General features: G+C 36.6%; 1 protein-coding gene across 3 annotated transcripts in view; it reads right to left on the bottom strand.

Annotated features, from left to right (window-relative positions):
* DMC1 (DNA meiotic recombinase 1) overlaps positions 1-20,513 on the bottom strand; it is a 34,483-nt gene that overhangs the window by 10,902 nt on the left and 3,068 nt on the right. For 2 of the 3 annotated variants that reach the window (XM_061124042.1, XM_061124043.1), the window contains exons 4-12: positions 19,711-19,857; positions 17,878-17,960; positions 11,955-12,007; positions 10,590-10,631; positions 9,259-9,331; positions 4,662-4,753; positions 4,205-4,278; positions 3,965-4,079; positions 3,552-3,612 (exon numbers count right to left, since the gene is read on the bottom strand). In XM_061124042.1, coding sequence (XP_060980025.1) covers positions 3,552-3,612; positions 3,965-4,079; positions 4,205-4,278; positions 4,662-4,753; positions 9,259-9,331; positions 10,590-10,631; positions 11,955-12,007; positions 17,878-17,960; positions 19,711-19,857 — 740 coding nt within the window. The remainder of the gene's footprint in view (positions 1-3,551; positions 3,613-3,964; positions 4,080-4,204; positions 4,279-4,661; positions 4,754-9,258; positions 9,332-10,589; positions 10,632-11,954; positions 12,008-17,877; positions 17,961-19,710; positions 19,858-20,513) is intronic. The other variant, XM_061124044.1, reaches the window with a different exon arrangement.

Below are 20,513 nucleotides of genomic sequence, written 5' to 3'. Positions count from 1 at the left end.
ATCTGTGAGCCTTATCTAGGAATTACTGCTCTGCTGTATCATATGGCAGCTCCTCGCCTCTATAATTTTGTTCCTTTTTAAATTGATGTGCCATCGAGTACAATGCATGGGATATAAGCCTCAATTATTGTCAGTGTACTTGGGGACTCATACCAATTATAATGATATTTCTCTGACAGGCTCCAGGAGAGCTGCAGCTTGGAGTTCCTTTAATACTGAGAAACAAAGATATTTTCTTTATGGAAAGTATTCTAATAGCATTTGGAGTTCTTTAGTTTAAAATTTCTTTTTTAATTTAGTTGTGGCAATTTATGTGCTTTACAGCACATGCATTTAATTTATATTGTCATAATATTAACACATTTTAGAATATACTAATTATAGTGAAACTTGTTCCTGTATAACCTGGCCAGGTGGAAGAGATGCTATTTCAAAGCAGATTCACCAAGCAAAAATATTAGCCTTTGTTACTTTGTTTAGCTCTTTACCCAGCTTCCTTCATTATAAATCTCTGACTCTTCAATTATTTCCTTTCTGTCACCTCTCTATTTTTCTCTTACTGGAGTCAATTCAAAATGATTTGATTCTCTTCGAAACTTTTTACAAATATAAGAAAAAGAATCCTATTTGACCTAATTTCCACAGACTTCTTTTGCCTTCTAACTCTAGAGCGACAGTTTTGGCCTCTTCAATGTTCCCTCCCAACACCTGAAGAAAGAACATTGCTCCTTAACTTGTACTGTTTTATTTGAATGCAACCCACTTCCTCCCTCTGAGCCAATGAGTCATTTTCTCTTTTTAAAGTGAGCCTTAAAAATCTTCCATTTCTCTTCAGCTTAAAATTATTCTTTTGTAAAGTACTTCATGTCCTGTGTATGAGACACCATATAAAACAGAGACTGCCCTAACCACTCAAGGACTACAGACTTCGCATGACCTATCAAGACTTTAAAATTTAAATTAAATGGACATCATGTATTTTCTTTTTCCCTAATGAAGGCAAGGCACACAGTCTCCTTTGTTCACTACTGAATTCCCAGAATCTTGTTACATAGTATATTTTCAATAAATATATACTGAATGAATAAATGATTTCTCTCTCCCCAGTCATTTTAATGTGCTTGAACTTTCCTGGTGGTCCAGTGGTTAGGACTCCACTCATCCACTGCAGGGGGCTCAGGTCAGTCCCTCGTTAGGGAGCCAAGACCCTGAATGCCTCAAAGTGAGGCCAAAAAAAATGACCAAACCAAAAAAAAAAAAAAAATGTGCTTAAAAACTTTTGTGTAGTTAAAACTTCTCACATTGGAATCTTTTGTAATTAAGTAGAAAATATTCATAAAATGGTACTGAAAAGTGAGAGCTATATCAAACTGCAAAAGATGCAGCAATACTCTTATGATGAGTTCAGAAAATGCCTAAAGAGAGATACATTCATTTCAGAACAATTTTCAGAATTTACAATATTATATCAAATATCTTCTAACATATATGTCAATGATTGATTTATCTGCTAACAAATGACATACTGACTCAGTTTTAAAGTAACAGAACTTTGTATTGCAGCCATCACAGTAATAATTGATTTAAACAAGAATCTCGGGACTTCTCTGGTGGTCCAGTGATTAGGACTCTGTGCTCTTAACTCAGGGAGCCTGGGTTTGAGCTCTGATTAGGGAACTAGATCCCATATGTTGCAACTAAGAGCTCACATGCCTGATGAAGATGGAAGATATTGTGTGCCTCAACTAAGACCCAGTGCAGCCAATAAATCAATAAATAATTAAAAACAAAAGAATCTCCAATGGATGCTAAAATCAATGGGTGCAGAACATGATACTTGCATAAGTTTCAAAGCATCACCCCAGAAATTACTTATTAATTACCAAGGGGGAAAGGTTTTTTACAATGGAGAAATCTTGTGAACACCATCTTAATCACATGATCAAACTGAACATCAGTAATAATGGGACAAACTGAAAGAGTGTGCCTCTTGATATGATATATGGAAAAGGTCATAACATCACATATATAGTTTTCCTGCCAAATGTGTTTAACGTTTTAAATAATGAGGAAAAATAAACTCCACATTGAGAGACATTCTGAAAAACAACTGGCCTGTGCTCTTCAAAAATGTCACATGCTCCAAATGCAGGCAGCATGGACTTGATGATCCCATGTGCGACAAAAACATCAATGTCACAAAAATCAAACAAAGGTTGAGGAGCTGTTCTGATTAATGAAAACTAAAGAGACATGACAAGTACATGGAATGCATGTTCCTTAATTGATCCTGAATCAAAAACAAAACAAGAAATCTGTCAAACTACAAAGGATATTATTGAAGCAACTGGAGACACTTGAATATAACCATATATTAGATAACTAGTACGCCAGTATTAAATTAGCAACCTGACTATGCTAATTATGTTGTAGCTATGTACGGGAATGTTCTTCTTAGAAGAGATAGGCTGAAGTTTAAGAAGTGAGGTGTCATGATGTCTGCAAATAATTCTCAATAATTCAAGGAAAAAAACTCTCAAAGGGTTCACAAAACATATACATAAATATATAAGCCTGTGGACATATGTAGTATATAGAGAGATTTTACATACACATGCACACACACACACATAGAAAAAATATGACAAAATGTTAACAGCTAATGAACCTAGGCAAATGATATTATTTGTGTGTTCATTGTGCTAGTCTTTCAACTTTTCTCTGGCTAAAAATAATTATAAATAAAAAGTCATTGAAAAGATCTTTAAAAAAGCAATACATGGACTCAGGGTTATTTTGATTGCTTATCCAGATACACACTGCTCAAAATTTTTGATGGTGGCAACTAACCTTTCTTAGAATTCTCTGTTTCGCTAGCCTACTGTTACTCTCCTTATCCTTCTATTCACTGCCATCTTTCAAGAAGAGGCATCAATATGTTATGTTATGTGCCCAATTACTTCAACAAAAAACGAATTATTTCTAGCATGGACTAGCATGGACTGAAATTCTGTTTCTTCAAATAGGAGACTTCTCTCATAGGACCTCTTACAAATATATCCCATGTATATCCTGTAGAGAGCCTGCTTTTTTGTTTTAAGGCTAACAGCTTATCGGTGCAACAAAAACCATTCATGTATCTTTGGTGACAGAAGTCTCCACATCACTTCCTACACATAATAAATGTCACCTCCCCTCCCCATAAGAAACCATTCATGTATCTTGTATATAAGTTTTTATTTCCACGATTTTTTCTTATTGTTCTCCAATATCCTTTAGACAAAAAAGAACCCCAAATATCTCTGAAAATAGTTAAAATATTGCTTTGTTTTATAAAGAACTAGAGACAAATAGATCTGGATAACAAATAAGTGATATTTGCAATTATGAAGTAATATGCACTGTGAAAAACATGATTTGTGGCAGATTTGTGCCCATGTCAAGACTGATTATTTTGGAATTATTTCCTATTCTACACTCTACTTTTTTTCCACTCTAACCCTTTTGATACTAACTTTTGTGAAATACAAAAGCAGAATATTGGGGCTTACGTCATAGTTGCTCCTGGGTCAGCAGTCATTTGATTGGTTACAAACACAGCTACATTATATTCTGCATCAAGAAATAAAATTAAGAAACTAAGAGAATGGCAATATAAATATTAAAAGTTCATTGTTTAGATTTCAGAGTTTAGAAAAACACTGTGCCATGAATTTCTCTGATAAACAAGATTACATTCCTGTTTTTTCACTGTTAACACAAAGTTATTGTTATATTATTTAAGTATTTTATTGTTTTAGAATCAGTATTTCTGGTTTTAAAAAAGTGTTGTATCCCCATGAAGGAAATTTTATTTTTTAAAAATAGATTGTCTCCTGACATTATTCTGAGCTTCTCTGCAAAGCTTATCCAGCAAACAGTCACAGATGCTATTCTGATATCATCGTTTATTTTAAACATCTACCTTCTGATATTTTTTGGAGTCGTGACAACATCTGGGCCAGTTTTTGCTGCCGTTCAGCCAACTCCCCACGACCACTGAAATCCACTCGGAAAAGTGCCATTATTGAATCAATGATCTGTACAAAATTAATTTAAAAACAAATAGTGCATTTGGAAATGGAAGTTAATTTGAATTGGAATCAACAGAAGAAAGATAATATGCTAAATAGCTGCAGATTGAACAGTATTTAAAAGCTTGTACCAGTAGCTTAAAGATGCCAGCTTCTTCATGGAACTTTGCTGCTACATAATCAAGTAGCTCCATCTGATGTTCACCTGATGGGAAGTGCAGTAGGAAAATGTTACAAAAGCTAGAAGAAGCAGAGACTAAGATCATGTATGTCCTTGGAACTTGGCAAAAGAGAGCCCCTGAAGGATTTTCTTAATTATGACTTTATTAAATATGGCAGCATACATACCAAATGATACCTTATCCAAAAGAATGTTACTCTCATTTCAAAGACACAAAATGAGAAATAATTTGAGAGCATTTCAATGTCTAAGGACTTAGATAATAAAATCTGTGGACTGACTAAATCTGGAGAAAAGTAAAATAGAAAGAAAAAAGAATAATGTCAAAATATAAGTATCACTCAAATAATACATCAATGCTGCCAACCTTAAAACAGCCTAAGCATCCAATTGCAGGGAGTTCTTACTAGTATATGCACGTGCATAAAGTACATTGTCCAGGACTGCATTATGGTCTACATTGAAGCGATCAGCAATGTCCCGAAGGCGATCTGGACGGCTGGAGTATGCCAGATTAAGGATCCAATAAATCAATTCCAAAAAGTTTAGACAACTACAAACAATAATGCTCTAAGTAAGTGTATTGAAGAGAGGCAAAACACTCTACCTGCATAGGTATTCTGAGGATGCTAATAAACACCTAAAATCTATATCAGAGTTTATTTTTCCTAAATGCCTTAATTAGGTAGTAATCACAGTGATAGAAAAAATGAGACAGTAATGAATTTAAATATTAAATTATCTAGTCTAAACAACAATCTTGGAAGTGAGTTGTTATGGCTTATATTACATTTTACAAATGAGGACACTGACAGAGATTAGGCAAATGACTCAGGGGTAGGCAGCAAATCAGTTATAAGAGAAAAACTAGAAATTAAGATTTTTGAACCTTTTTTGTTCTCAGTTCTATAAAAATAAATCTCTTCTATGAAGATAATATCACTGAATTATAATTCAAGTCACTTCCAAGTGAATTAATTCACTCCATGTTCCTCACTTGTTCAACACCCAACAGTTTAATTTACCACTAATCACATGTTGCCAATAAATGATAAATTTGACTACATGAACCAAAGGATCAAAAAAGTCACTTTAAGGGTACAGACAGGAATTATCGTCATATAGTTTTTCATTTGTTTTGGGTTTAAAAATCCACTTCTAAAGGAGTTGTAATAGCATTCTGAAATTAGTAAATTCATAGAGGGGACAAATTCAGTGTACCTGGAAAGGTATTCTGGAAGATGCTAATAATCACTTATATCTATCTAGACTATAAAGAGTATCTTTTTTTAATAAAGAGTATTAACAAACATTTTTTTAGGTCTTTGGTGATCCCAGTATTTTCTAAAATGACATAAGATAAAATGCATGTCCATGGACTCATTTCACTTTTTTACAGTATTTGTGTTAATACTGATTATACTATGCTGTGCTGTGCTTAGCTGCTCAGTCATGTCCAACTCTTTATGACTCCATGGACTGCAGCTCGCCAGCCTCCTCTGTCCATGGGGATTCTCCAGGCAAGAATACTGGAGTGGGTTGCCATGCCCTCCTCCAGGGGATCTTCTCAACTCAGGGATCGAACCCAGGTCTCCCGCATTACAGGTGGTTTCTTTACTGTCTGAGCCATCAGCTGCGGCTGCTAAGTTGCTTCAGTGGTGTACGACTCTGTGCGACCCCACAGACGGCAGCCCACCAGACTCCGCTGCTCCTGGGATTCTCCAGGCAAGAACACTGGAGTGGGTTGCCATTTCCTTCTCCAATGCATGAAAGTGAAAAGTGAAAGTGAAGTCGCTCAGTCATATCCAACTCTTCGAGACCCCATGGACCGCAGCCCACCAGGCTCCTCCGTCCATGGGATTTTCCAGGCAAGAGCACTGGAGTGGGTTGCCATTGCCTTCTCCCTGAGCCACCAGGGAAGCCGAAAAACACTGGAGTGGGCAGCTTATCCCTTCTCCAGGGGATCTTCCCTACCCAGGGCTCGAACTGTGGTCTCCTGTATTGTAGGTGTATTCTTTACCAGCTGAGCTACCAGGGAAGCTTATAAGTAACTATAAAGCAAGGACCATTTATAATCTTATTTGTGACACTTGGAACTAGTTCAGTAAATGCTGAACTGTCTTTAGTATTTCCCAGTCATCCTACAGCACTATATATGCTTTCTTCAGAGCTACAATGACAGCCACTAAAATCTTCTATTGCTGCTGAGTATACTGAAATGTTATTGGTAAACAAATCAAAGACGACAAGGAATTGGAAGAGATAAAAAAATTTTTTTTTATAAAACCAGGTGACTGTCAGTTTTTATAAAACCAGGTGACTATATACCCAGGAATGGAAAGTTGGGCTTACACTAAAGGGAAGTTCAAACCAATTTACAAATGGTTTTTAGCAGATCAGCATATGAAATTATCAGCATATTAACCAATTACCAGTGCAAGGCACTATGGAGGATTTAAGGATAATTTATGCCATAAGTAAGTGTAAAATATAATTATGCACATACAAATATAAGTACATACAAAGAAAAATATCAAGATAGAGCAGTATACATGTAAGAGACACTGAAAGAATGAGAACATTTCACTTGGGCCCTTGCATGTCCTTGTTCCTCTGCATTCCCTCTTACACAAGACCTGGCTCTTAGCTGTTTCTACCATTCTGGATAAAATCCAAATTGCCAAACAGTGGCAGATATTCTGCAAGAACAATTCCTCCCTCTCAAAGAACCATATTTAATCAACTATTTCTGAAACTAGTTGAACTCCAGCTGAGTACTTCTTGCTACAGTCCTATTGTTAAAAGGAATGTCTTCTGAACCTGATAGCTCCTCAAACTATCGTTATTTCTTCTATTTATTGGCTAATTACACACTACCTCAATTCCTTACTGTTTATTTGCAACAAACTTCCATCATCTTTCTTTACTGCAAATGGTCTCTTGGACTCCTAATTGCAAATTTCAGTGATCTTTCTCAGTTTGTACCCTCTCTCTGTGTGGAACCCCTTTTCTTCTTAAAAAAATTTTTTTTTGGCTGCATGGGGTCTTAGTTGTGGCAGGCAGGTTCTCTGAGCACATTCTTTTGTTGTGGCGAGGGCTTAGTTGCCCCAGGACATGTGGGATCTTAGTTCCCTGACCAGGGATGGAACCCACATCCTCTGCCTTGAAAGGCAGATTCTTAACCACTGGACCACAAGGGAAGTCCCAATCCTTTTTTGAAATTTTCCTTATGCTTGGCATCCACAACCAGATAACCTCTTACTTTGTCTATCCCCTCTTCCTAGACATAGGCACACCCCAAAGTTATGCTTTCAGTTCTCTTCCTGTAAACTCTCTTGCTTTTCCCTGGCCGTTTCATTCACATCAAGCTGAGTCCAACATTTTCAACTGCCATATAAATGTCCTTCTGTACCTCATATTCAACATATTAAAACGAAACATCATTTTTTCCTCTGAAACATGAGCTTCCCAATTCTGTAATCATTACTCTTTGAGTATGTAGACAAACCTATGAATGGTTTCCCAAATCTCTCTTCCCTTTGTCTATCAAGTATAGTCATCAAATCTCATTATTTTCCCAGAATACTACAAAAGTATCCAATTTACACCCATCATCCAGCTTTAAGGCCCTTCATGTCTAACAGTCACATTTCCAGCCTTGCATTCTGAACTAACTTAATACTTCAACGAAACTGCAATTCTTTTTGTTACCCAAATAGGTTCTTTTCTTTTTCCTTTCATATTTTTGTTCAATTCAGACCTTTCCTTTATTTGAGACAATGACTTTAAATGAGTCAACAATCTTCTAATTATTAAGCTAAATCTTTGGAGAAGTAGGAGGATTAAAAACAAATAAGACATAATTTCCTCTCATGTATTTGTTTTGTTAATTTTATACCAAACCCATTTGGAGAAGTGAAACCTTTTTAAATAAAACGTGATTTGATGATAGAAAACAAAATCATGGTTACCAAGGAGGAAAAAGTGGTGGGGAGAGATAAATTAGGAGTTTGGAATTAACATATATACGCTATATAAAACAGATAACCAACAAGGACCTACTGCCTACTGTATAGCACAGGGAACTATATTCATTATTTTATAATAACCTATAAGGGAAAGAATCTGAAAAAGAACATATATATATATATATGTGTACACACACACACACACACACACACACACACACACATATATATGTATACATATGGGCTTCCCCGGTGGCTCAAACAGTAAACAATCTGCCTGCAGTGCAGGAGACCTAGATTCGATCCCTGGGTTGGGAAAATCCCCTGGAGAAGGGAATGGCTACCCACTCCAGTATTCTTGCCTGGAGAACTCCATGGACAGAGGAGCCTGGCAGGCTACAGTCCACGGGGTCACAAAGAATCGGACACAACTAAGCAATTAACACTCGCACATGTATACATATGTATGTATATGGGCTACCCTGGTGGCTCAGTGGTAAAGAATCCACTTGCTAATGCGGGAGATGCAGGTTTGTTCCCTGGGCTGGGAAGATCCCCTGGAGAAGGAAATTGCAAGCCACTCCAATATTCTTGCCTGGGAAATTCCATGGGCAGAGGAGCCTGGTGGGCTATAAACCATGGGGTCACAAGAGTCGGACACGACTTAGTGACTAAACAACCACAACAGTATATGTGTGTGTACATATACATATGTGTGTGTATACACACATATATGTATGTATACATATATACATATGTGTATATATATATAACTGGGTCACTTTCCTGTATACCTGAAACATGACATTGTAAATCAACTCTGTCAATAAAAAAAATAAATAATTCTTAAAAACATTTAAAAGAAAAAAGTGATTTGAGAACTCAACTAGCAACTGTTTCCCCTTGCTTTTTTTTCATTATTATTGGTTTATATAGGATAGTTATAAAAATGACATATTTCAAACAAATGCTCTTTTATAGTAATAGTACTATATCACACTATTATGTTATCAATTTGCATAAATAAAAGGGTTACAAAGTATTTTCTGTATCAATGAAGATAATCTTTCCTCCTGAGTAGCCACCTGCTCCTGGAAGTTGAGCTGTCACTGGGAAGCAATTAAAAATTAATTAATATTAACAAGAGTGAATGAACTCTGTACAAATGGATATACAAATTAACATGGGATTTATTCTGGTTGCAACTCTCTACCCATCTAGTAAACAGTAGTTTCTAAATAGCATGCTATATTTTTATATTACTAACCAGTGGTAAACTTATAAGTATTCTTCCAGCATAACAGTAATTCAGCAAAGCATGTCAGTATCTTTCACCATGGGAGATATTCATGAAATTTAGTCCTCTAAAAGAACAGAAGTAGAATAACAAGGTCCTAATGTATAGCACAGGGAACTATATTTAACATTCTGCAATAAACCATAATAGAAAAGAAGGTATATATGTGCATAAATGAGTCACTTGGCAATACAGCAGAGATTGGCACAACATAGTAAATCAACCATATTTTAATACAAAATTTTTTAAAAGGAACAGAGGTGGAATTTAAACATTACTTTCTTCCTATAAGAAATAATCACAAATATAATTTATGCTGTGTAACTCATTTAAGTAACTTTTCAATTAATGTATGCATTAATTTTAAATGCATTTTCTTTATATGTAGTATTAACACTAAGGAATTACTTTACATTAAGTACACACATTATTTCATTTATTTTTCAAAACAATCCTAAAATGGCCCTATCATTATTCCTATTTTACTGATGGGGAAAATCTGAAAGGTGAAGCAACTTAACCAAGGTCATGCAGCTATTAAGGGTAGAGCTATTTGGATTCCAGAATCCTCTTACTAAACACTTACCCATGTTTCTTCTACTTAGGTCTAAGAAATGCAGTACAATGACTTTATGTAAAAGGAGATATTTTTGCTTATTTTAAGTCTTTTTTAGTTCCACCCTTACTCTATGGAAAGTAAGACATTCTAAAGCCTCAATAGATTCTGTGATATTCTTATAAATACAATATACAAAAGACAGAATAAGAAAAATCGAGGCCATGAATAAATACCTCTCTCCACCAATACATTCATAAATCTATTTACCTACTCCTTATTTCCATTCAGGTGTTCAGAGTGCAGTACATACAGCATGACCTCACGTATCACACATTCACAGACCAGCTCTGGTATTTGTACAACCCTGGGGAGTTAAGTAATCTCTCTGAGATTATTTGCAAGTTTGTTCAGATTACATGAGATTATGTAAAGTACCAGGTACAAAGTAGATTAGTAAGTAATGGCTATGATTCTTATTATTATTGCTATCATTGTTGTTATATAGCCTTACCACAGAGGGTATGAGAGAGTTGGGTTTTTCCAGTTCGAAATTCTGTGAAACATAGAAAGAAAAAAATAGTTACTTTTCAGATTACTTTCATAAAGAATAGATATGGTCTCAAGGTATGGTTTCCTTTTCCAACTGTCAAATCTCACACACAAGTACCTCTGTGTCATGAATGGATTCTGCATATATGAATACCAGTAATAAAAAGAACTTTTTAAAGGTTTTCTTTTTCAGAACTGTCCTTTAGATGATAGTAAAACTCAAATTCTTCTTAGGAATAGTCATGTAAATGAAAGTGTAAGGCTCCACCACAGGAAAGAGAACCTGGGGTTTTCCCACTGATCTGAGATCCTCAAGGGGAATCCCAGGGGGATCCTCAGATTGGTGGTATCTCCTAGCTACCAACAAAAGCAAATACTCTCTAGAGAAAAACATCCCCACTATACCAATTTAGGCCTACTGAACTTCAACAGATTAAAATCAAGAAATATGTTCACAAATATCAATAAACACACAAGAAGGTAAGTCATTCAAATGGGTCTCCCAGGTGGCTCAGTGGTAAAGAATCTGCCTGCAATGCAGGAAATGCAGTTCAATTCCTGGGTGGGGAAGATCCCTTGGAGAAGGAAATGGTAATCATTCCAGTATTCTTGCTTGGGAACTCCCATGGACAGAGGAGCCTGGCAATTTATAGTCCTTGGGGTCGCAAAGTGTCAGATATGATTTAGCGACCAAACAACAAGCCATTAAGACTGGGATTCAACATAAATAAACAAAGATTTGTTTCTCCAAGTGAGCAGAAACATCAACACTGAACAAACAAACAAAAAAACACATTTGGTTCTCTGAGGACTGAAAATAATGGTAACTGTCAGCAGCAGTACATAAAATAGCTATGCATGGATTTTATTTTGGCTGCACTACAAGGCCTGTGGGATTTTAGTTCCCCAAGCAGGGATCAAACCTGGCCCCTAGCAGTGAGAATGCAGTCCTGACCTCTGGACTGCCAGGGAATTCCCAACTTTTTTTTTAACAGAGGATACAACAAAAAGAAAATCTATTCTCTATGTTCCTGAAATATGCATTTCTTAAAAATATTAATAAGATCAATCTCATTATACAACTAATTTCTGAAGGTATGAGAGGAAAAAATTTTCTTCTAAAGAAATCAGAGATAAAAAGATGAAAAATGTCAATAAAACTCATCCGTTAATGTCAGAAAATATTTTAATTGTAGCCCAGAAAGATCTTGCATTATGATGACTGATATTTCATCGTAAGTTCCAAAACAGATACAATTTACCATTGATATGGGTGTGTATACATACATATATTTTTCACATAACAAAATATTAAGCTTTTACCTACCTCCAAAAGCTTCTGTGATTGCCATGCTTTCAATTCCACCTCCTAGCAACTTACTAGAAATAGAAAGTAAGCTTCAGTAACAGAATCAGAAATAGAAATATCAAGAAAGGAGAAAGTGCTAATATCATTGGTACTATTTCTATCTATGTATTTGATGTGAAGAATCAACTCATTGGAAAAGACCCTGATGCTGGGAAAGATTGAAGGCAGAGGGAGAAGGGGACGTCAGAGGATGAGATGGTTGGATGGCATCACTGACGTGATGGACATGAGTTTGAGTAGGCTCTGGAGGTTGGTGATGGACAGGGAAGCCTAGCGTGATGCAGTCCATGGGGTCCCAAAGAGTCGGACACAACTGAGCAACTGAACTGAACTGAACTCATCTATGTATCTTTCTATCTATCCAAGATAAACACACATTCTTGGCTGAACAAATGGCTTCCCACCTGCTTAGATCACAGGTTATACTGTGCATGGGTAGGGGGATCAACAAAACAATCTGTAAGTCCTGCTGTTCCTACTCTTGTCTACCAACAGGAAATGAGCTATGCAGGCCTTATGTTTCATTACTCTTTAGAATTGAACTGAGGTTTGAATAAATGGTTTTAGTTATTAATTGGGTTTTTCATACTGTGCTGGGACTATGTTTCTAAAAGTCAAGTGAATATCCAAATTTTTTAAAGTACTGAGAAACATGAAAAATAGATATTAGGAGAATCCAGTGATTGTCACCATGACTGACATATCTCACACAAGCCGAATTCTATGAAGAACCTGTCAGAATAGAAAATATTCAAAGATGTGATAGGTACTGCTAGCAGTTAGAAAAATAACTGTCAGATTTTGACAGCATGTACTTAATTGGTAACTCAGTGATTTAATGCATTTGATATATATTCTTGATATGAAAAGACCTAAAGTTAAATAAGCTCATTCATTCATTTAATACAACAAATATTAACTATAGTAATTGCCCTAAGATCTGGTAGAAGCACTTTAAAAATCTCTGTAGTTTGTATTAGCTTGACTTTTGGGACATGGTCACAGATCAGACAGAGCTCTAAGAGATATGGACAATTTAACAGATGTACATTTACATAGTTTGAGAGTAACTTAAATGTAAATTGAAGCAATGTTGGAAGTTGTCCACAAATTTAGTGAGAGCTGTGGACTTCAATGAGAAAAAGAAAAAATCTAGATACTGACCCACATGAACTGAATTTAACGGACATGCTGCAGAGACCACTCCATTTGGAAGGCACGTATTTAGAGATTCTATAAGGCTACCAACTATTAAAGGAAGCTTTACTTGTCCCTCTTCATTCTGAGAAAAACCACCCTGAAAATTTGGCTTAGAGAAATTTTAGAGAAATGACTATAGCTCTGGAAAATCTAAGACAAAATTTCTGGTGGATATTCTGAAAAAATGAACCCCAAATTTAACTGAAAGTGTACCCCAAATTGCTTGGGATAGCATAACTGTTCCCTTGGGAAACTCAGGAAAATTTAGTATTAGGAATAGAAATAGTACTTTCAAATCTTGAAAGATTTTAAAATAGAGACAAAAATCAAACTCACAGATGACTACTATATTAAATTTGGGAATAACTGTACATATTTGGTACTTGAAAACTCTCCTAGTTTAAGAGAACTTGACATTTTTATAACATAACACATTAGCCTGTAATTGATTAAATGATATAGAGCTGCAGTTTCTAAGTTGATAGCTAACTTTATACACAGTATTTGAATATTTAAGAGTGTCTAAGACTCACTATACTTATATGTTTAATTTATTAAATTTATAGGGGCTTCCCGGTGGCTCAGATCATGAAGAATCTGCCTGCAATGCATTAAATTTATAAGACATTCAAGTAATTGAAAAGATTTTAGTAATTATACAAGCAAAGTTCTGAGGAGAAATATAATAAATTTATAAATATAAGTTAAAATATTCAAGGAAATTTGGTTAACCATATTAGAAAAGTTCCTTAAAATTTGCCAAATTTATAAATGGGCTTGCAGCTTAAGAAAAAATATATTAAGTAATAATATGTGCTGCTGCTGCTGCTTAGTTGCTTTAGTCGAGTCCAACTGTGCGACCCCATGGACTGCAGCCTGCCAGGCTCCTCTGTCCATGGGATTCCTAGGCAAGAGTACTAGAGAACGCCGTCCTCCAGGGGATCTTCCTGACCCAGGGATCGAACCCGGGTCTCCTGCATTGCAGCAGGCAGTCTCTTTACCACTGAGCCACAAAGGAAGCCCCAATAATATATAAATAATAACATGTATTACTTAGTAATACATAAGTAATATATAGAGTAATAATTTCTCTAAGCCAAAATTTAAAGTATTTATTTATTTGTTTGTTCTGGCTGCGCTGGGTCTTTGTTGCTGCACGTGGGCTTTCTCCAGTTGCAGTGAGAGGGGCTACTCTCTAGCATTTTTGGTGCTCGGGCTTCTCATTGCAGTGGCTTTCTTGTTGCAAAGCTTTGGCTCTAGAGCATGCAGACTCAGTAGTTGTGGTGCATGGACTTAGCTGACCCGTGTCATACAGGATCTTCCTGGACCAGGGATCAAACCTGTGTCCCCCTGCACAGGTAGACAGGTTTCTTAACCACTGGGCCACCAAGGAAGTCCAGTCAGACGATTCTTAAACCATGATGTAGTAGAACAACTGGAGAATATTAAGTCATCATTTGAATCAAGTTATTTTGATCAACCTGACTTTGACCAATTTGTCTTTTTTAAAAAAATATTTCTTCATTTCGGTTGTGTTGGGTCTTAGCTGTGGCACGTGGGCTCTTCTTGCAGCGTGCAGGCAGCATGTGGGATCTTGGATCCCCAACAGGGATCAAACCCATGTCCCCTGCTTTGGAAGTTGTATTCTTAACCCTGGATCACCAGGAAAGTACCTGACCAATTTGTCTTGGAGCAAGATTTCCCAAAGACTCTTCCTTAGCTGTTACTTGAACAAAAGGTTCTGTGATTTTAAAAATTTGAGGCAATGCTAGGTTAAACAGGTGTTTTACTTCACTGTAGGAATTCAGACCCTTTAATAAAATGTATAAATCTCCAAGAGAAATACATAGTTTATTGCACTTCCCCAACATATTTTACTATTTGTTTATTCAGTCCATTAGTTATTCTACAAATATTTACTGAACATCTAGTTTGTGCCAGAGACTGCTTTATGCACTTGGAGTAATGTATGTATGTGCTCAGTGCTCAGTTGGGTCTAACTGGAGTTAAAGCAGTGAATAAAAGAGACAGAGCCATCACTTTGTGGAGCTTACATTCTAATGAGAAAACAGACAGTAAACATAAGTAAGTAAAATATGTGGTATGTCAGATGTTATTAAATGGTATGAATAAAAATTAGATCTGGAAAGGGGTAAAAGGCGCAGAGGATGAAAGTAGGAAGTTTTCAAATAAATTTTCAAAGAAAATGATCACAGAAGGCCCTAGTGAGACATGGGCATTTTAGCAAAGACCTGAAAAATCTGACAATAAGCCATGTACATAATGAGGAAAGAGTGTTCCAGGCAGAGGGAATGCTAAGTGCAAAGGCCCTGAGGTGGCAGTGTGTCTGCCATTTTCTAGGAATAGCAAAAAAATTAGCACGGATGGTACACAGTAAACCAGAAGACATAAGAGCTTAGATTTGAGATTACATAGGATTTTTGGCTTTTGCTCTGAGTGAGCCTGGGGAGTCATTTGGGTGTTTTGGACAGAAGAGTGTTATGATCTGACCTATGTTTTGAAAACATTATTCAGGGGCTTCCCTGATGGCTCAGTGGTAAAGAATCCTCCTGCCAATGCAGGAGGTTCAATCCGTGGGCCAGGAAGATCCCACATGCCGCAGAGCAACTAAGCCCTGGTGCCACAACTGTTGAGCCTACGCTCTAGATCCCTGGAAGCGCAACTACTGAGCCCACATGCCACCACTACTGAAGCCCATGAGCCCTAGAGCCTGTGCTCTGCAACAAGAAAGACCACCGTAAGGAGAAGCCTGTGCACCGCAATGAAGAGTAGCCCCTGCTCCCAGCAACTAGAGAAAAGCCCGCCCAGCAATGAAGACCCAGCACAGCCAAAAATAAATAAATAAAATTATAAAAAAAAAAACCTTATTCTGCCTTCTATGTGAAGAATAAACGGTAGGGGCAAGGTCTAAAGGAAGTTAGTTAGTTAGAAGTTATTATCAATAATCCAGAAGAGATATTAATAGGTGTTTTAGACCAGTGAGGTAACAAAGGAGAAGGTTGTAAGAAGTAATTGAATTCATTTTTCTCCCTCTCTGTACTCATATAGATACAAATAGGAAAAATATACATATAAATTTTGAATTACAAAAAATTTCAAACATAAACAAAAGTAGACAAAAAACATTATAATAATCAACCATCATGTACCTATCCCTCAGCTTCAACAATTATCAACCATGAACTCATGGCCAAAATTTTTTCCATATAAACTGCCAACCACTTCCCTCCCTTTTCATATTACTTTAAGCAGATATTAGGTAACATATCAATTCATCCTAAATATTTCAGTAGTATCTCTACAAGATGAAGACTCTTACTTTTAATATAACTGCATTACCATATCACATCTAAAAAAATTAGTAATTCCTTAATATCAACTATCTAGTAAGGGTTCAATTTTCAGTCTCATATGTCTTACTTCCTATAGTGTGTTTCAATCAGGACCCAAAATAAGATCTATGTATTGAGATTAAGTGACATGTCTTTTAAATGACTTTTAATCTCTAGGTCTTCTCCCTGACTCCACCTCTTTTCTATTCTTTATAATTTATCTGTTGAAGAAACTGGTTGGTTTATTCTAAATATATTTGAAGACAGAGCAGACAGGATTTGTTAATAGATTAGAGTTAGCATGTGAGGGGGTAAAAAAAGCACCAAGGATGACACTAAGGTTTCAGATCTGAGGATTAGAAGAGATCTGAGCTGAGGGAGATTTTAGGAGGAGCAAATCTGGGGCAAATATCAGAAATTTGGTTTTGGACCTGTGACGTCTGAGTTGCCTAGCAGACATTCAAATGGGGAGGCATATTTGACTATGAAACTCTTTTTTTCTTGGAGTTTTTGTGAGGTCAAGGTTTTGAGGAATACTTTGAGGAAATACTGTTCAAATTGCTCTTGGAAACTTCTTTAACTTATGAAATAGTAATTCTGCCTACTAAGGCAGGGAAAAAAAAACAAACTGTAGTCAACTTGCATTGGGAAGATGGTGACTGTCTTAGGAATCATAAGATGGTAAAAAAAATAAAGTGGGGAGGAGTTAAAACTGCTGATGCTAAAAAACAAAAACAACATTGGATTATTTCTTCTAAAATATTCACTCTAACAACTGAATTTTTAAAAATATTTATTTGGTTGTGTCGGGTCACAGTTGCGGCACACAGGATCTTTGATCCTCAACTGAGCATGCAGGTTCTTTTAATTGGTTGCGGCATACAGGATTTAGTTCCCTGAGGAGGGGTGGAACCTGAGCCCCTGGCTCCCCTAGATGGGAGTTCTAAGTCTTAGCCACTAGACCACCAGTGGAGTACCTAACAACTGGTTTTTAAGGAAAACCAAAAGTGAAATGGAATTTCCTTGATCAATGGAGAATAAAAAGGAAATGAAAAGTTAAACTGATTTCTTTAATGGCTTATTGATTAATACAGACTGATTCAGAAACTACTTATACTTTGGGTCTAAATTTCTTGTAAGAAAGGTAATCTCATTTTTACAAGCAGTCTAAAATTTATTTGCTTCAGTTGCTGTTTGAGGGAAAAAAATTCTGCAGAGTAAGAAGCTATTTCTATTGTTTATAGTCAAAATAACAACTCGGATAGAGGAAAAGAAATGCAGTATTCCAAAGACTGTGCTTAGTGGTTATAAAAAATATGAATACATACTCAAATTCCTGGCTCCCAGTGGTGATATGGAAAACCATCTTCCTCTTCTCACTATATTCAAATGCAGTCAAGAATCCTGGTTCCTACAGAAAGACAAAAGGAAAGGTTCAAAAAAGATATAAGATAAATATTTTAATTTCAAATGCTGCCAAAACCATGTACTTGATTCTCAGAGTCATCATTTGCTATAAGCTACAGTTCATTTGTCTTTGAAGGCAGCACAAGACCATGGTTAAGAACACAGGCTCTAGAGCCACCCTACCAACGTTCAAAATACGTCTCCAACACTTATTAGTTGTGTGATGTGGGGTAAACTACTTAATCATGCTGAACTTTGGCTTCCTCTTTTGGGTCAAATGGGATAATAACAGTGTCTCTCTCATAGGGAAGGCATAAAGGTTAAATGAGATACATTTATGGCATAAAGCAGACTCATACTTTACTAAGTGATTCAGTTGATTTCATTCAATGAGGCTGGCCCTCTGTGTTCTTTATTAGCCACTCCAAATAATTCTGATACATACCACTGTACTATGAAATTAACTTTCTGCCTCTGTCTCTCCCTCTATATCTCAATCTCTTTCTCTAAGAATAAACAGTTTCAGTTAAGAGAGGATTAGACTGTTGGTGCATTTGTGGGTACATGAGGAGAAAGATTCTTCTATTTGGTAATAGAATTATTTTTCAAAGGAAAGAAGGCTAATGTCTTGGCTATGAAAAGGAGCAGTTTCAATCCCAAACCCTGGGTACTGCACTAGGGCTTCACTAGACACCCTGGCAATTACGGAACTGCCTTGTGGGTAATACAGCCGAAGAGTACTCAGAACATAGAGCAACTGAGTTGTGTTCAGACCAGTTCAACTGGGTTCTCTCCAAGTTCAGGACCACACTGACACTTGCATCTGGAAGGAAACAAGTGACTGTTGGTGAAGAGAATTTCTAGGACTTGGTGAGAATGAGACTCTCTTATACACATGTAGAAAAGGAGAAGCCTGCTCTTATGCAAAGAGGGACACTTTGGCCTTTCTGCACATTCTTATTCCCAGAGGTGCTGCCTCCAGTGGCCCCCAAAAGTTCTACACAAAAACTTGGGTCAAAGGCATGTGTTTTTGCTTGGAGCCTCTTGGCCATGTAGGTCTCTTAGTCTATGGGCCCAGGTACAAAGTACAGGTTTCACTTAGCTTTAAGCTCAGGTGCCTCAATGAGCACATTCTTGGTCATATCTATCTTAACTGCACAAATGTAGATCCAGCCACTGTTGGTCTTTTTCAAATGCAGTGTTCTCTTATCAAATGCCTATACCAGGAGAGAGCAATTTCTTTGGTGCTGAGTGCTTCACAACAGCCATATATATAATGTTTGAGAAGATAATACAAAAAATAGGAGGAGGAATGTAAAAAAATATGAAAAGGAAGGAATCCCTGGTAGTCCAGTGGTTAGGATTTGGTACTCTCACTGCTGGGGGCCTGGGTTTGATCCCAGGTCATGGAACTAAGATCCTGCAAGTAGCACATCCTGGACAAAAAAAGAAAAAGAAAGGAAAGGCAGAGGCACAGAAAAGGAAAAAAAGTGATAAAAAAGGAGACAAAAATAAAAGGTTTTGTAAAAAATGACTGCCTTCATAGTTTTCCTGGTCTCTTAACCTGTCTCATTTTTTTCAGAAATTACTACTTTGAAACTTACATGATGAAAAGCTAACATGGGGCATATAATATATGGTAATCCATAGGAACTCAGAGTTCTCACTATAGTTTCTAGTGTACATAATGAGAAAGGCTACAGAGATTCCCAGGGCCCTTTTAAGCTAAAACAACAAAGATGGATTTTGCTTACAATAAGCTTGTTGGCTGCTTCTTTAATCTTGTCCACTTTTGCTTCTGAGAGTCCTTTGACATTGCATAGGGCTCTTCTTGTTGTCATCTGTATCCCTTTGATGGTACAGATGCCTACTGACTTCAGTTTCTTAATGTCGGCCACATTCTGTAAGTAAAAGAATGGGTGCAGCAGATTGAGAAAATGCCAGCCTGAAAGGCTCCCATACTATGTCATGTGCTTTCATGTCCATCTACTTCCATTACGATGCCAATTTTACACAAGCAGCCAGGTGGAACCCACCCACCATGTAGCCAAATGTTCTGGAAATATCTGAGTAGAACATACCCAGCATGCTGCCAAATGTTCTGGCTGTGCCCTGATTTCCCAAGAATGTTAGTGAGACCATGGCAATGTAACAAGGAATTCAAAAGAAGAGTCTGTTGGTAGAAAAGCTAACAAATTTATCACACATTCACCCCCTCAGTTCAGCTCCTTCTTTCTACAGAACTTCATTACCAGTATGTTCTTTAAAAATCTTTTAAGATTTTTTTCTTTACCCTTGGAGAATGCAAATAACTACATAACCAAAAAAACAGCATTTTCTCTTGCTCCAACTTTCTAAATTCAACTGAAAGAGAGTAAATGTGAGGGCTTCAAAGGGTAACGTCAGAGAAGTTTTACTGTCAACTGACTGCTATTGAAATTCATCTAGCTTGTTACTTAAAGTCTGGATTTCTGTCAACATCATTTACTCTAATCACATGACACAGAAAGTAAATTTTCAGTAGACAGCTCTGAATGCCTCCCGTTGGACCAGTGGT

This window comes from Dama dama, chromosome 22 (genome assembly GCF_033118175.1).
Source record: "Dama dama isolate Ldn47 chromosome 22, ASM3311817v1, whole genome shotgun sequence".
Classification (NCBI taxonomy): domain Eukaryota; kingdom Metazoa; phylum Chordata; class Mammalia; order Artiodactyla; family Cervidae; genus Dama; species Dama dama.
The sequence above is the reverse complement of the archived record's forward strand: the minus strand, read 5'-3'. Positions and strand labels throughout refer to the sequence as shown.